General features: G+C 45.0%; 2 protein-coding genes and 1 long non-coding RNA gene across 4 annotated transcripts; 2 read left to right on the top strand and 1 right to left on the bottom strand.

The window, feature by feature from the left end:
* The first annotated feature begins 450 nt into the window (after positions 1-450).
* On the top strand, positions 451-5783 carry IFNLR1 (interferon lambda receptor 1). Its single transcript, XM_068658058.1, has 7 exons — positions 451-663; positions 1334-1457; positions 1711-1892; positions 2323-2465; positions 2998-3154; positions 3895-4022; positions 4244-5783. The coding sequence occupies exons 1-7, from the start codon at positions 606-608 to the stop codon at positions 5150-5152; spliced, it is 1701 nt and encodes a 566-aa protein (XP_068514159.1). The 5' UTR covers positions 451-605; the 3' UTR covers positions 5153-5783.
* Positions 5784-6018: 235 nt separating this feature from the next.
* On the bottom strand, positions 6019-11570 carry LOC137843164 (uncharacterized). Its single transcript, XR_011089390.1, has 3 exons — positions 11127-11570; positions 6596-6643; positions 6019-6158 (listed from the first exon to the last, which is right to left on the bottom strand). It is a non-coding gene; the product is annotated as an uncharacterized lncRNA (long non-coding RNA).
* IL22RA1 (interleukin 22 receptor subunit alpha 1) lies at positions 7725-14593 on the top strand. 2 transcript variants are annotated; one of them, XM_068658056.1, is made up of 7 exons: positions 7727-7934; positions 10109-10241; positions 10937-11118; positions 11580-11764; positions 12233-12368; positions 12602-12723; positions 13089-14593. In XM_068658056.1, exons 1-7 carry the CDS (start codon positions 7892-7894, stop codon positions 14097-14099), a joined length of 1812 nt encoding a protein of 603 aa, XP_068514157.1. In that variant the 5' UTR covers positions 7727-7891; the 3' UTR covers positions 14100-14593. The 2 variants fall into 2 exon arrangements, with proteins under 2 accessions (XP_068514158.1, XP_068514157.1); XM_068658057.1 differs by lacking the exon at positions 10937-11118 and having other exon boundaries at positions 7725-7934.
* The last annotated feature ends 2529 nt before the right edge of the window (positions 14594-17122 follow it).

The following is a 17122-nucleotide window of genomic DNA, read 5'->3' as shown; positions in this document are numbered from 1 at the left end:
TATGGGGCAGATCCCTGCCCCAGTTCTGCACTTTGCTTTCCCCACTGTAAAGTGGAGTAAATCTATAACTTGTAAAAAATAGCCTTAACCTCATAACATAAATTGAGAGAAAATCCTTGGCTTCTTATAAACACAAGACTAACATAGTATCACACACTACTGCTTACTGTTTTTATTATTGCTAGGTTATTATCAGATATTTCATGCAATAAAACCTTATTTGATTTCTATTAATATTTGATGGCCAAACAAGCAAATTCCAAAGGTCAATTTTCTTATGAAGTGCCTCACAAGGGAAGGCTAGCACCGTGTTCCTTTTGCACACAGCCTGTGACAGAGAGATCAGGTAAGTTACACGGGAGGGCGTTGTACCGCAATCTTTACAACATTTTTGCTTTCATCAAAAGCAGCTTCACCCCTGCTCCCTTCTTGGCTCGCTGTGCAGTCCTGTACGTGGGTTGTACCAGGAAGTGAGGCTGCGTGCTTCGGTGCAGTTAATTAACTACATGCTCTTCCACAAGTCATACAACTTAATACAGGAAAAAAGATGATGAAAAGGTAGCAAGAAAAGAAATATATTACAAGTGGAAAAGTTCTGCTTCAGCATGTCTGCTTGGAGGATCAGAGTCCTGGTAGCACTGTGCTTCCTGCGGCAGCCGAGAGGTACGGTACTGCTGGCTTTGTTACTTGCATTTCGCCATGCTATGGGGCTTTGCTTGGCAGAGGAAAGACACACAGAGAAGTTTTAAGCAGTGAGAGTGGGAATGACCCACATCAAGTAAAATATTCTGCTGTAAAGAAATGGCAATTCAAAATCTGTCTACAGAACACGTCTCGTTGAAGAGTAGCGATGTATTTACCTGCCGCAAACCATTAGTGCCAGAAAGCACCCCGGCAAGCCTGCGTGCTGCGTCTTGCTGTACTTGTACCAGTCTGCCTTGGGAGAACCGGGCCTGAGTGCTGGGACCCAGTTGTGTCTGCCTCGTCTAGGGGCTCGGAGGTGGGAGCACAAGGGAGTCAGGCTGGAACTTGTGGGGTTGTAAACTGGATCGCAGGGAAATCCGGTGCGACCATGGGGAAAGCTGCTAAAATTATAGAATTGGATGGGTTTCCCACACTTAGGTCCTAATTCTGAAAGCTGTTGAGATGAAGACATTTTATGAGAGATGAGGAAAACACAACTACGACACAGACATACCTGTTTCCAAAACCAGTTTACAGTTAAAAATTGAGCTGCTTAGAACAATTTTGAAATCACCTTGATCAAAAACAGGTGATATTTCCTATCCCCAGAGCCCTGCTTAATCATTACATAATTGTCCCTTTCAATTAGGTCATATTCAGCTTCCCCCTCCTCAGAATGTTACATTACTGTCAAAAGATTTTGACATGATTTTGACATGGACTCCAGGAGAAGGATCTCCACCAGATGTGGCATACACTGTGAGGTATGAAAGGTAAGTGCTTACAGAGGATGTCTCATCGAAAGTATGGCACGATGCAAACATCTGTGGATGTACGTTTAGCAATGGCATTACTATCAGTGACCTGACTGCATTCTTTCATCAAAACCACTCCTTATCTGTCTGGAAAGTGCTCTGAACTCTGAGCAAGATCTGGTGTCTTTCCTGCAAAACACTTCCTTCTCTTGCTCTATGAAGTACAACAAATCAGCATGCTTAATATTGTGATGTTTGTTTCTTCTTTCAGCCAGGAACGCATGGACAAATGGATAAAGGTTCGTCATTGTAGAAATATCCACAGTACCTCTTGCAACCTGACTTGTGTACTTCCAAACTTCTTCATTAAATTCCGGGCTCGAGTAAAAGCTGTTTCTGGAAAACTCCAGTCGCCATGGGTAGAATCCCAGTTCAAGGAATACTATTTGGATGGTGAGTGCCTGTTGGGTTACAGCCTGGCTGAAAGGACACCCCAACAACAGTGCTTGCTTGAGCAAATCAGTTAAACCACATACAGCAGAAAGACAAAGAATAAGAGGCAGCTTTATGAATGCCGGATTTGAGAGTGCACAAACAACAAGCCACAATGATTTGAAAATAAAGTTTGTAGCAGGTATCAGAATTTGTTTCATCAGTGCTGTAGGTAAACAAGCTGGTTTCAAGCTCTCCACAGTGGAAAGACAGCACCAGTGGGGGTATATTAAATCAATTTTTTAAAAAAAGGTATTCCTTTGCCTTCTTTTTTCCTTCATGTCCATCACAGGATGTTAGCTAGAAGTTTAGATCAATCACATAAAATATTACTTCTGTGAAATTATGATGTAAGCAAGCACTATTCTTATGTCTGATTGATCATTTACAGTGGAACTGGCTCCCCCAGTGCTAAATGTGAACGTACAGGAGAACGTACTCCATGTGAATGCCACCTTCCCTTTGGCCACCTGTGTGGAGAGTTTCTCCTGGATGTATGACTTGAACCTTTGGGAAGCTGGATCTGAAGACAAGGTCAGTACAAGTGGCATTTCTTAGATGAAGTGGAGGAATGATGCCCAGCTGAATTGAAATGGCTGCAAAATACTAGGCAGAGAGTGACTGGATCCAGGGCCTAGAGAAACTGAAATGGTCAAACCGGAGTCGAACTAAAGCCAGAGAAGAAATGAGTGCATTACAGTCAGCATCCTTATTTTATCAGTAGCTCCCTCTCTTATTCTATTCCTATTTTTATCAGAGAAAATGTGGTGGTGAGGCTACACCACAGTCAGCATAATAGAGAAATATCTGAGGTTTAAAACAGCGAGTTCAGGTACTGCTAACAGTGTAGCTGTGGCAGCAAAGAACATAACCCACCTGAAATCCCACCCAAGAAACCATAAGGCCTAGGAGAGATGCTTGCTTTTTGTAGCGAGTGCCACTCCACACACCCAACCACTGGAGCCATGCAACATAATGAAGAGAATCATAGGCTCAAAAAGTAGAGAAGCAGCATCTGAATAATGAATCATCTTTCTAACCATCTGTTCTTTTTGTTTCTAAACAGAAGCAATACGAAAGTATCTTTAGGAAGAATACAGTGACTATCGACACCACTGCGCTTAGAGGCAACTACTGCTTGAGTGCCAGATCCTCCTTCCAAAGCATTGGCTTCAAGTACAGCAAATTCTCCCAACCAGTGTGCATGCTTTTAAACCGTAAAGGTATGTCCCAAGGAAGGATGTGTTAAGATGTCAAATGGGAGTAGGGCTAAGTCAAAGATTTCCATCAAATCTAGCTTTTCAACAACAACAACAAAGCCTTCCAGTTAAACAGATTGGTTGGATTTTCTGGTGAAAGGTGACTGCTTTCTATAGAAATGTTTTCGTTAAAAAATTCCACCTCTAATGTATTTCCAGAAAATCTTGAAATATTATACTCGAGTTATGGTCACGCTGAAATTTTGGGAATTTTCAAATTTCTCCAAAAAAAAAAAATAATTAATAAAGTCTCATTTTTGACCTGCTCTAAGTAAGGCACTGGCTGGTATCAACATTCATTTCTATCTGTGACTCTGGCTTAGAGGCTGGTCTTAGGCCAATCTGTTATCTTAATTTGTAAAATAAGGCTCTCGAGCCATAAGATTTTCTGAGACTTCTAAAAGAAAAGCTAAGCATAAGAGCCCATTATTTAAATTTACCATCACTTTAATTTGCTTAAAATGCTATCAACTGAAAAAAAAAATTAGTAACATTGCTATGAAGATGATGCCAGAAGTGACCTACAGGTTCCAGCATCCAAAGCTCTGACCTTAGTGAAATAACCAGTTTCTCCTCAGAGATTATGGAGAAAATGAAGCTACTTTTGATAGCATGCTCTGGTAAAAGATTAGACTCAGCCTGTTTATGTTGAAAGAAAAAAAAAAATAACAAAGAATAAAGGAGATTATTTTGCTCTTTTTCAGCAGTGGAATGGAAGCTCCCATACTCTACCATGATCCCCGTGTTTGTCTTCTCCGTCCTTCTGGCAAGTGCCTTCATCGCCTGGCTGCTGAAACAAGACGCGAAGCACAAGAAGCTGCCTCGTGCTTTGGTATGGCCCAGAGGCTGGGCTGCCGCCCGACTTGATGTCTGGCTGATTTTTGGAGGGTGGCTGGGGAGGAGTGGAGGAGCTGCACGTGTGCCACATTTCTCAGTTCTGCATTCAGACATACCGTTATAAGGCAGCTTTGGTTCTGGCATCTCCTATGTCCAAACTTCTCTTCAAAAAGCACCACCAACTCTCTGATCTGTCTTGTTTCTTTTCCCTGGTAGGATTTATCTAATTTTAAAGTTGCTGGACTACCCTTTCACCGTGAGCTCCGTGAGGAGTTCCTCGTGGATTCTCTGACCTGCACAGAGCAGCCAGTGTCACAAGGGAAGAAAAACAGAACGTCACCAAGAAACAACCCACCATGTGTGGCTTCTCTTCTGTCGTCATCGTCATCAGAAGAGGAGGAGGAAGATGAAGAAGACAGCAGGACTTTCATCCCATACACTGAAATGCGTCACTTTCCAAAGCGATGTCTGAAGTACCAGGCGTCCAGAACTGCTGGGCCAGAAACAGGCACGGCCTCCACATCTGGCGGCCTCTCCGTGGACAGCGGATCTGTGCTGGACTTCACGGCCTCGGGTTTCTCTTTCTTTCCAGTGAGACAGAATGAAGTGGACACCTCAGGATCCCATGGAAGTGAACAGGCATCCCTTCCTCACAGCTCCTCTTTGGGAAGAATATCCCTCACTGACGTGAGATTCCCAGGGCCCGAGGAACATGAACAGCACGATACAGACCCGGAGGACTGCCTGGAAATGCCCCCCCTCCAAATACCGCTGAGCAGGATTTGTGACAGCCTTCCAGCTGACGAGCACTGCCTGCACTGGAAGCATCAGCTCGTCACCACGTGTCACCAGGAACCACTAGCTGATCTGCCCGTCCACGTCAGGGAGAAGTCACAGCTCAGTGTGGATCCCAGCATGGAGCAACTCATCTGCTTTCAGACCTTACAGGTGGCAGAAGATGAAGGTATTGCAAGTGACTGTGACAGTGATCATTTTATAGAAGGGACACCTCCTGCACCCACAGTACTAAGTGATGCATTTGGAACTTCAAATATGGAGGGAAAATATAATCAGGAGTTTAAATTAAAAGGCTATCAGCACACACATTACATGGGAAGAAGCTAGAGTACCCTTCAAGTTCTGTGGTGTGCCTGGAAAGTGGCAGAGAGCTCCAGATACCTGGGCAAGGGTACCTAGACGAGAGCAAGGACAAATAACTGTCGGTGCTGTGTTTATTTATTTATTTATTTATTTGTCTACACAGAGTTTTTTCTATTGATGTCCGGCCTATCAAGGATACGGCTTTAGGGACAGAGGAGGTGTGTTTTTACTGCAACGTAACTAATGGGCATTCCCCGTGCCTCTGTACAATACAGATGTGAGACAGCATTGAAACCACGGCACAAGGCAGGCTGTCTGAACCCAGCCCGGGTGAGGCATGTGTGGTACCTCGTGGAGCTATCACACAGCTAACACACAGCGCCCTGTGCTCACTTGAGAGCAAGATAACTTTTACATGTGAGTTAGGAAAGGCAAAAACGTTTCTGAGATGGCAAAAACATAACCCTGTGTGAAACCATCTGGTGGGTTCTGAAAATGCCGCGTGTTGTGCCCGCATGTTGGTTTGAACCAGGATGAAAACACCGAACATAACATTTGCTTCTGTATAATGCACAACTGCTCTCCTGCTTGGCTGGAAGCACCTTACAGAGACATTTAGCAACCTTTGCTCCTTATGGGATGAAAAGATCTCCCTCTCAATCTACAGAGATCACCTTCTGTGTTTCAGTGGAGTGAACTGAAGTCAAAGTGAGAAATGTGCAGCATGTTTGTTTATTTATTTTGCTTTTTTATACAAATGTATATATATGTACTGATTGCACCTGCTGTGCAGAATGAGAGCTGCTGCATGCAGAGGAAATAATATTTTCATAGATAACTCCGTGTGTGTGTGTGTTTATGTTTCCCAGAACTGCAAAGGGTGACTGCAGCTCATCTTAAAAAGCATATTTGAAAGCAGGACCCCATCATGGGCGTCCCATTTCTACTGCTTTTGTACGAGTGAAGTTCTGTGAAACTTCTTGGCCAGGTCTCCGTCTGGGTCACTGAATGACCAGGAGCGTGGCTGTCTCTGTAAGCAAAGAATCAAATTGGAAGTCCACCTACAAAAGTCACAGGAGGGACAGGACCACTCCTGACATTGATACTGACTTTTGCAGAGTATTTTTCATGTGCACCCTTCACATCCCACAGAAACATATTTTCCCATTTTTTTCCCCAGTAAAAGGAGGAAAGCAAAGCATTTACAGAAAGAGGGAGTCACACAATAGCCATTCCCTGCATTCAGAGAGAGTTGTCTCAGATGAGGGAAGGGTGTTGATTGGGGCTATTAATATTGACATCTTTAGAGAATTGGGAGAAAAACACCAGAAAGAGGTAGGGGGTTATATGAGGTGTTGGGTACTGCTTTGAAGAGGAAAGCAAGACACACTAAGATCCCAAATTAAAAATAAAAAGGGAGGTGGTAGAAAAGATTAATCAACCAGAATTCTCCTTTTTTTTCTTAACCCGTTTCTCCCAGAGTATCCCTAGGTACATCCTGTACTGTAATGCCTCCTGTCAATTTAGAAAGAGATAGATCATCCAAATATAATTACCACCCATTTTCTTGTGCAATCAAGAAAACCCCCTAGGCTTTGGTTTCCAGGAAGCTCAGAAGTTGTGTAACCTCTACAAAATGATTTGGACATGTCACAGCTCTGCGAACAGGGCCCGTGACCAGTTCTTGGTCTTGTCCAGGTCTTCTCAGGATGGAAGCTGGGGAGAAGGCTGCAGGCAGGAGAGCTGTACTGGTGGGGGCAGCATCCCACTCCTAGAGCTTTCACCAGGACTTGAGACCTGCTTTCCACTGGAAAGGGACGAGGGGCAGCCAGAGCTGCCTCTGCTCGAGCAGTCATTCCGTATCCTCCATCCTGCTCGGTGCCTGTAGCTGTGTGACAAGGAAAGCTCCCCATTCTCATCAAGAGATATGATCCAGTCCTCCAAAAATCTGGCCATTGCTCATCTAAGCAGCCACTAAAATTAACTGTAGGTCTACAACTGCCTCTGAGAAAAGCTATGGAGCAACTGGGGTCAGATATGCTCCTGCTGCAGAAAGGTGACCTCCCCTTTCCTATGCCACGTGAAGAACCTCTGCAGCCACCTGGCAGTGCGCAGGCCCTGGCACACCTGAGGAGCTTGTGCTCTGCCCAGGGCTGAGCGTTAGTCAGTTGGCTCCCACCCATGCCCAGCACGAACAATAGAAGAGCTTAAAAACTAATGATCTGCCCGACTCTCATCTTAACAAAATACCCAAAGGTATTTCTTGAGGAAATAGGTGTGTTTTTTTGCAGCAGTTATCAAATCAGCTACGAGCACGGCACTAAATATTAACTTCTAGAGTTCCAAACAGTCAAAGCTATCCAACCAGAAAAGCAAACCCCCAAACTGAGAAACCTCAGTGAGGGCTTTTAGGCAGGAAGCTCTTTATCAGGAAAATGGCATTTGGCTCTCTTTCAAGAAAAACCCGGGGATTTTCTAAGCCTCTGGCTCGTGCACCTTTGTACAGTTAGGTGTGTATGCTCAGAGGGGGTGAGGTGTTCCTGTTGTCACTCTGCTGTTCTCTCTCCTGTGCTTACACATGCGCACAGGTCTTCAGCTGGTGATCTCAGATGAGAATGCAGGCGGGATAGCAGCTCCGCAGCCTGTTACTGGGCAACAAATCCAACTCAGCCTCACAAGCAAGAATTTAGTTGTTGTAAAAGGTGATTCATCTGCACACAGGATCCACTGCCTGCTCTCCCAGCCCGGCTTGCTTAGCTATTCATGAAGAAATTTCTGATCGTCTTGGCTGTGTGTTCAGTGGTCGGTAAGTTCTGACTTCTTTCCTATCACTGACCGCGGGTGTTTCAGTTTGGGCATGTAGTATGGGAAGCAGCTCACTCATTTGTCCTGAAACAAGACCTAGAGAATGAGCTGTTGTTTGGGGTTGTTCAAAAGCTCTCTCCTTTTAATATTTTCAAAGTATTGTTGGTGTGCTCAGTGCTTTAAGGATTAGTAGGGAGAAGAAATGATTCCCTCAACCCGAAGTGTTTGCCACTGGCTTAATGCAACCCAAATCCTACAGGAGTAAAGGATATTCTCTGACTTCGGGGATTTTGGATCACCCCCTGTGTCTTACGCAGAGGCACACAATCAGCCCTAATTTTAAAAGGGGTACAAACAAATAATATATCCCTAAAAGCCATTCAATCCTAAACCAAATGTGGCAAACCCACTCCTGGGTGAATCAAGCATAAACTTGCTATGTTTTCGAATGACAGCTTCTCAGCAGGGACCCTTAGCATTCATCTGCTTCTGCTTTGCTTTTCTGAGGATGTGTCTATGACCTTACACAGTAGGGAAGGTGCCTACAGAAACTTCTGAAGCAGGGGGACTTTCACACCGAAATATCGTGGTTCTTCCTGTCCACGCTGATTGTGCTTGTGTTACACTGGTTTGCATAACCACGTTTTAGTATGGATAAATGTGGGAAGATGGAGATTTCCTACATCTGATACGATCGGGGTACTGGTGACTCGGTCTCAAGGTGACCAGACAGGGAAACCCACCCGCTTTGTGCCGCCAAAGGAGGAGGCTGTGCTCAGCTAGTGTTTGGAGTAGACCTGAGCCTATTTCTGTGTTGCTTCCCTGCCAAAATGACTTACCCAACAAGACTGATAACTGGATCTGTGTCTTTCTGACTAATTCTCCTCCAGTACAGCACAATAGGTCAAACTGCTGCCACACAGTTCTCCATGGAAGCAGCTGGAGGGAAAGCTTGGGGAAGATCCAGGGACTGGATCAGATTCTGAGGGTTACTGCCCGAGGTGCTGTGAATCAGCCTTGAGGAAATGTGGCACTGTGTGTTCTGCTTACAGGAGGGACCCCAAAGTCTCCAGGACACTGCAGCAGCTGCTCATAGCCCGGTGCTGCAGGTGGATCACGGTGGCGTTCTGCTCTGCCGAGGGCATGTTTGCCAGGGCAAGGGACATTTCAGCTTCGTAAATCTAGAGCCCATCCTCTGTGGGAAGAGGCAGGCAACTTGGTCTGCAGGGAGCTGGGAGCTGTTTGCCCTTACCCTGGCACACCCAGATCAGAGTCCAGGTCTCAGGTCTGTCGAGTGTCGCTCTGCACAGGCAGTCTCCATCCCATAAAACATGGACCATGAGCGGCTAATGGCCATCGCCTCTGCAGTGATGTGAGACTGATCCAAACACACTACTTCCCTGAGTCTGGGCAGAAGTGGTGGCATTCACAGATTTGAATCTAGCTTGGAAACCGGTTATTGTTCCTAGTTTTCCAGCCATTTAACTGCTTTAAAAGAAACCTGATAAGAAAATCCTGGATTCTCTTTCTGAGTCTTAGTTTTTGAGGCTCTTCTGTAAAAATTCCTGACACAGATTCCTTTGGGATGAGTCAACAATCTGCAAAGCCTACATGGTGATGTGTGCGTGATCTGAGTTCCTGTTTTGTTCAAGCTTCTGCTCTGCAGCCCCTCTCTAGTGACCTGGAAGTGGCGTGCGTGCTGTTCAGCCTGCAGAAGGGAAGGCTCCAGGGTCCTCACTGCGACCTTTCAGCACTTAAAGGACGCTTATAAAAAAGATGGAGAGTGACTCTTTGCTCAATCAGATAATGGCTGGACAAAGGAGAATGGTTTTAAACTAAAAGATGGGAGATTTAGACCAGAGATTAGGAGGAAATTCTTCACTCAGAGGGCAGTGAGGCACTGGAACAGGTTTCCCAGAGAGGTTGTGGCTGCCCCATCCCTGGAGGTGTTCAAGGCCAGGTTGGATGAGGCCCTGGGCAACCTGATCTAGTGGGTGGCATCCCTGCCCATGGCAGGGGGGTTGGAACTGGACGACCTTTGAGGTCCCTTCCAACCCAAGACATTCTGTGATATGATTCTGTTCACCAAATGGCTGAGCAGTGCTGGATCCATGCTCACCTGAGGGCTGAGATGCCAGAATATGCATTTTAATACCAGTTTCTTTGCTACCCTAGGCATTGCGACTACAGAGAGGTCATCATGTCTGAAACGTGCAGCATTTTCTTCTACAAACTTTGAGAACATCCTGACATGGGAAACTGAAGCAGATATTCCCCCTGGCACCGTATATGATGTCCAGTATAAGCAGTATGTGAAATTTGCTTCTTTTTGGAATACTGTTGATCTTGTGGCCACTGTTCTGAGTAGATTTTGCTGTTTCTGCTGCTTGTCTTGCTTTCATGGAAATGGTTCTGCTTAGGCAAGAACTCAGTAAAGGACAGGATTATTTAAACTGGTGGATGATGCTTAGTTAAGCAAATACTTTTACACCATGGGTTGCCCGTTTTACTCCATTACAGAGCTTTGTCTTCAGCAACTTACTTCTCTCTATTCTGCAGTTTCCTCACCTGTAAATACAGGTAATAGCAATTGCCTTCCTCCAGGTCAGTCACTGGAGCTAAAAGAAATCAGACCAGTGCTACACAATAGCTTTGTTGCATTTGGGTAGTTTGCGAAGTCAGCAATGAATTTGCATGCAGTCATTCAGTGCCAGACTGAGCAAAAAACCCCGGAGTCACCGACTGCAGGACGCTCTTGTGTGTGCCTTGAAAGGAGCTGCACTTCCTCAAAGCCTTATCCACACAGAAACACCAGTGGGAGTGGATTAAGGGCTATAGGCCAGGGGAGGTTTCTCTGCCTTTTCATTCCCAGCCACTTGTTAATCGCAATAATTAATTTAAAAACTACTAGTAGTTGGCAGAGCAGCCTGTCTGGATCATTCCGGAGGATTGTACTGCATCTGCTATACCAATCAGACTAAAAACTATTTTGTCCTGTCTAAGGTATGGAGAGAAAGCCTGGCTTAACAAGCGTGAGTGCCAGAACATCACACAGCCCTTCTGCAATCTCACTCGTGAAACAGAAAACTTCACCGAGCACTACTACGCCCGGGTGAGGGCCACTGGCCAGAACTACTGCTCCTCCAGCTGGGTGCGCTCAGAAAGATTTGAACCCAGAAAAGAGAGTACGTACCTCTGCTGAAATCCACTACATCCTGCTTGCTGGGGATTCATCTCTACTCTCACTGATGTTTAGGACAGTGTTTTCTCTAATTCTAGTATTGCGAGACTCTGTGCTTGCTAGGATGGGAGTGAAAGCTTTCCAGTCCTGAAGAAGGCTTGCTGTTGGGCAAAGAGACAAGTGAGCAAATGGGCAGGGCCAGCCCTGAGGTCTGACGCAGAGTGCAATTAGAGAAGGGGAAAACACTGGCTAAACGGGGCAGAACCCTGAGGAAAGGCATTATCCCCCTTTTCCTGATTTTTCTGTGGTCAACAAAATGCAGCCCAAATACTTTTTTGATAGGCATAATCACAGGCATAATCATTTACAGTCAGTCTGCTGTGTGCATAAGATGTGTATAAAACACTCTGATAACATATTAGCTTTAATCTTAACAATTGACACTTCCTGTTCTGTCTTTTCTAGCTGTTATTGGAGCACCAGAATTAGAGTATGTTCCTTATGTACGGTCCATAAAGTTTCTTATACGGCCCCCCTATACTCCGCTGAGAGGTGAGGATGGCCACCAGCTAACCATAGAGGACATTTATAGCAAATTTGGTCCTGTTGATTATCACTTAACACTGTTCAACCAACGGACACACCAAAAGGTAAAGTACAACCTCAGGCCACTAGCCACTGACTTTTGTAAATCACATTTTGCATAAGGTGGAGAAGGACATCAGAACTGGTACATGATAGAGGAGGTTTCTGATGCACAAGGGAAAGAAACTGTGTCTTTGACTTTCAGCAGACAAGAGAAACTTTAAGCATTCCTCTAAAATTTTGGAAATGAAACTAAAGTCCACCACATTACAGTATCAGTAACAAAAAGTAAAGCTGACAGTGACGGAAAAATAAAGCGACATAGTTCAAGTAGGAATGAAGTGAAATGCAAAAATTAAATACAATAATAGTAGAAAGGAAATTGTGTATTTAGAGTTCCATATATACAGAATTATTACAGTCCTGTAGCACGCTATTAGTAACTTAAATATGCTGAATTCTGCAATCTGAGTTGAGGAAATTGTATGCATTTTATCTTTCTAAAATGTAGCATTTTCCTTTATTTTAAATAGTGGATAAAGAATGAGCACAACAAAGAATTTGAAGTTATCAACTTGGACCCAGACACGGAGTATAATGGAACAGTGTACATACACTTCCGTGAGAGAAGCAGCAAATCCCAAGTATTTTGGGTGAAAACTCTACCAGGTGAGGCTGTTAACTCTGCTCAGCTAAAAGTCTACCTAGGCTACTGGGTGCACAAAAGAGGCCAGTTTTAACTGGTGCTAAATATCATGTCTTTACTAAACATTCTGAAGCAATGCAAAGTTTCCTAATTTAAAAATCGAGTCCTATGAGATCATTTAGATGATGCCATGCATTTTTTCCAACCCAACGCTCTGAAGCTACATTTTCACTTTGTTCTTTTCCTCACTAACCAGACACCACTTGGCTTCTCTACTGCTTTGTTGCACTCGGATTCTGTGCCGGGCTGGTGTTTGCTGCAATTAGCTACGTGATCTATAAATACGTCAAGCAGCACAGTGCACAGCCTATGTCTTTGGTAAGTGTTCTTAAACCATTGCAGCAGAACTTTAAACCGCTCAGGACCATGCAAATGCACCTGAAAACAGCACTAACTGAGGAGGATGAATGTGCATGCGAGGGCATTGTCTAGGCATTCACTGCAGACTGCTGGCAGTTTTAATTTGGTCATCCTTACACACACAGAGAAAATTTCTTGCGGGGAGTTGTAATGTAAGACACCAAAGATGCCTGCAGATTTGAAGGATCTTGGTTATTCTAACAAATGAAATAAATTGTTTATATTGTTCCTAAAGAAGAGCAAGGCTTTTAATTTTTTAAGAATCTAAAGCAAAGTCGCAGACTTCTTGTTAATAGCTCATGTTTGTCTGTCTATTTCAACAGGACTTCAGAGGGATTTCATCATTCCAGCCTCTGACACTGACGGTGGAGCATATTATAAAGCCCATCAATTTATCCAAACCTTCGCTTCTCATCCCTGAAGTGCAGTTAGCGCAGATCAGCCAGCATCTGGACAGAGCCCTGGAGCCACCACGACCTCTGTGCCCACCAGAAGCTACCTACCAGCAGCAGGCTGACGTGCAGGCATCCCAGCTGCCTGCTGAGCCACCCTGCCCGGCAAGCACAAGTCCTGCTTACGCTCCCCAGAGAGCCGAGCAAAGCGTCTCCAGCCTCCCCCTGACCTACGGGGTGTGTGTCGACAGCACGGACCATGTCGACAAGAACAGTTTGCACCCAAAGCAGGTGCTAAAGGAAGTTTCTCCAGATAGCTTTGCTGCTGTGAAGCTTGTAAACCAGGTGCTGGGCAAAAACTGCAGCCACTGGAGTTATAAAGAACAGAGGCCAAACGTGGCCCTGTGGGGCAGCAGTGACGTGGGGGACCCAGCTCTCGTGCAGCAGAGCCCTGGGCAAACGCAGCAGCTGCTGTTGCAGACTGATGGGACTGAAAATAAAGTGCACGCACCCCAGCTGGCGCTGTCTTTGGTGGGACAAGGAGGATGCTATAGACAGCAGACAGCAGAACTGCCGCTGTTGTTGTCTTCGGTGACGGTTGATGGGGACCAGGCTTCAGAGGACGAATCTCTGCCATCTCCATCAGCAGCTCTCCTCCTCTCGGTCAGTACTGACAACAGCTTCCCTGGGGAGAGCAACACGGAGTGGTGGATGTCATCAGGTTCAGTGTCACATCCTGAAAATAAATTTTACTTCCTAGAAACTCAAGAAACACAGAATTTAACAGCAGCAAAGGATCTTAGCTGCACTAAACTGGATAATGTTCTGTCCCAGGACACTATCTCAGACCGGGGCAATGGCTTTTCTCTCACTACACTGTTCAAAGACCTGAACCTGAAAGTACTGTGGGATCAAGAAGATGAAAACGCAGAATTTTATTAAGAAAAGCTAATAATATCAAAATCCAGATTCTGTTTGCTTACATAACATAGTAACATATCCTGAAAATACTACAAGGCAAATAAACATAGCTAATCTCGGATGTATTGTAACAGGGCACTGAGCTGTTCCCACTATTGTTCTCTCATGGGCTCTGGTACCTCACTAATATTATTACTCCCTGGTATGCTATGATACTGTATCTTAGCACTTAATTAGTACATCTTCACTCTGTGGATATTCTTCAGACTGGTTATGAATTGGACTACTTTCAAGCTGAGTTAGGATTCAAGTTCAAATTCCAGATTCAGTTTCCTGAAATCTTGGCTAAGTTCACAATAGAAACTGTATTTGTTCTTTACCAACACCAAACAGCCAGGTCCAAAATATGCCCATGCTTTGAAGAAATTAAAGTGCAGATGTATGCAAAGCTAAAAGAATTCAAACAATGTGGTACAGTAAAAAAATGAAATATATATTTGTGTTCTACCCTTGTATATACATGTATGATTCTTGCAAAGCTACTTCCATAGAATGGACTTTGCCTTTAAAGCAGTCATTGAAACTGTGGTAATAGCTCCTGATGCAGCAGTTCTGAGAAACTAAATGCCCTCTATTCTGCTCTTTAATGATTGTAGAAAGATGAAAACTTTCGTCTGTACAGCAAAATGATGCAGTCTTGGCCCAGCCCTGACATATTTTTCAACTGCTGCTGCTTTCTTTCTCATGAAATAGTCACCCATTCTCTTCTTCCTTAGAAATCCCCAGGGACAAAGCAGCGAGGCTCACACTCCACATAGGCAGGAACACAAGGATTTACACCAGTCTCAGTTCAGCCCCATGAACCCTGAATGAATACTGAGTGCATTACTCTCTAATCTACCACGGAGACCAGGGAGGTGTTGAGCTGCTTCCTCCCATCCTTCCCTGGCACTACCAGCGAGGAACATGCTCCGTGTGAATGATGGAGAGGAATCTACAACTGCAGAGGTCTCCTCTACCTCTGTTACCAGCACAGCCACCTCTAGGGCTGAAATGAAGTGAAACCAACATAAGCTGACAGCCAAATTCCTTTAGGGCTGCAGCTTTGCCAAAAGCAAGCTAAATGGTATTTACCTGGGGGACAGAGATGGCAATTGTTTTTCATTAAGAGGAGAGTGCAGTTCAGCCTGTCGATTTCCACTGGTGCAGTGAATAAGTGCACGTGTCTGATGACCTCAGGTTTTCACAACTGAAACCACATGTAAGAATAAGCCAGGTTTTGAATAGTACGGGGAAGTACTCACTGGAAGCACTCCCTGAGCACTGACCAGAAGCAAAAACTCAGCTGTTCTCACCACGAGTGCACTTAGGTGTTTTCTCAGTCTGGGGAAGCTGAGGCCAAAGGTTAAATTCCACTCTCTTGGTATGATTTTGCAAATAAACTGTAGCTTTATGAAGTAAAGGGGTTTTGATGATTCAACCCAGGATTAAAGAACTAACCGTAAGAATGGCAGACTTCACAGGTAAAGATTCAGGCCCTAACTCCAGCATCAGTAACAAACAAAGCACTGTGGCCATGTCATATGAGGCCAAGAGATGAAATGAGGGATGTGGTAAGAGACACGTAGCAGTTGCAGGAGCTGCAGCAGCCCAGCTCTGTGGCTTCCAGGCCGTGCGAGGCCCGGTCCCATCCTGCCCCACTAACTGCCCCCTGGAGAGGCGGCATTTCAAGGCCATGATGCCAGGGCCTTTATTCAGGGTTGCCGTAGGCTACGTATCCTGTGTCAACAACATTCCCAGTGATGCTACTCAGGGAATAACCAAATGCCACAGCACCAATATTTTGGCTCGTGTTGTGAAACCCAATCCTTGGTGCAGCATCAGTATGGGCAGCACAGTGTGGAAACGAAGGGGGCCTTAGAGCATTTGAAGATACTGCTAAAAAATACAGTATTTGTTACTTAACAACCTTCTCCAATCTCCCTGCAGCCCTCACCACAGGACCTGATCATGTCACAGCCCAAAACGACCAAACGTGTCGTTTTGGTGCCTCAAGAGGAGACATGCAGCTAAGGCAGTGAAACCTAGGACTGGAGTTTTAGACTTAATGTAGGTGCCTAAATATGCAAAGCATGCCGCAGCAGGATGTCAGTCTCTTCTTCAGGCACTTAAATACCTTAAAAGCTCCATTGCCTTTGACTATACAAGTTGATAAAGGCTGCGTATGGCAGAATGGTCTAAAGCCTCACAGCCTAGCTCTCTCCTGTCCTCATCTGTTCTACCCCTACAGCATGAGCAAGGAATGTGGTCAAGAGAGGCACTCTCTGCACCATGTCGTAAGGAGGTGACCTCCTACAGCAATATTCTCAACTTCCTGCCATGACCATGGCTACGTCAATATTTATCTTTTAGGCCTTGCTGTACTAAGCAGGAGGAGATTGCTTCTTGTCTCATGAGTCACCTCTTGGTTTTAAGAGGAAGATCATATTTTCTAAAACCATTTCTTTTTGGAAAAGCTTGGAAAAAGATGTTGATGCTATTTAGCTTTACTGCAGCTGCACAAGCAAAGTGCTCATCCATCCCCCACCAACACACACTGACCTTATTGCCTTCCACTTCACTGCTTTTCATAATCAAATTGATGGCCTTGTTTGTTTCAAAGTGCATCGCAGCAAACAGCTATAGCAGGATCTAATTATCTCCCTCTCATTCGGTGTAAGAACATTTCCAGATAAGCAGCATGATTTCAACATTGTCTCAAAGGTCATCCCGTGCAAGCCATCTGTACCAACCAAGAGACTGCTCCTCATTCATCTTGACGTTTCCAGACAGCGGTGCTGATAGCCCGAGATAACAAAACAGAGAACTGCCTTAGGACAAAGATCGTGCCTGCTCCTAGGCAGATGTCACGATGATGACAGGTGAGCGCTGCAGCTCCAGTTGTCACAAGGACATCGGCGCAGCAGGTGGCTGCTGTAACCCTAGAGCCACGCGTTGCTCTTTGTCTTCTCAGCTAAATCTGGGAGCTGTCACTTTGCCGTTCC

This window comes from Anas acuta, chromosome 21 (assembly GCF_963932015.1).
Source record: "Anas acuta chromosome 21, bAnaAcu1.1, whole genome shotgun sequence".
Classification (NCBI taxonomy): domain Eukaryota; kingdom Metazoa; phylum Chordata; class Aves; order Anseriformes; family Anatidae; genus Anas; species Anas acuta.
Note: the sequence above shows the minus strand (reverse complement) of the source record. Positions and strands in the feature narration are given on the sequence as shown.

Coding starts and splice junctions, on each gene's coding strand:
- IFNLR1 (XM_068658058.1), top strand. CDS start 606: ATGTCTGCTTGGAGGATCAGAGTCCTGGTAGCACTGTGCTTCCTGCGG. Junction 1,458..1,710: donor TACACTGTGAGGTATGAAAG/GTAAGTGCTTAC, acceptor TTCTTCTTTCAG/CCAGGAACGCATGGACAAAT. Junction 3,155..3,894: donor CATGCTTTTAAACCGTAAAG/GTATGTCCCAAG, acceptor GCTCTTTTTCAG/CAGTGGAATGGAAGCTCCCA.
- IL22RA1 (XM_068658056.1), top strand. CDS start 7,892: ATGAAGAAATTTCTGATCGTCTTGGCTGTGTGTTCAGTGGTCG. Junction 12,369..12,601: donor TTGGGTGAAAACTCTACCAG/GTGAGGCTGTTA, acceptor CTCACTAACCAG/ACACCACTTGGCTTCTCTAC. Junction 12,724..13,088: donor GTGCACAGCCTATGTCTTTG/GTAAGTGTTCTT, acceptor CTATTTCAACAG/GACTTCAGAGGGATTTCATC.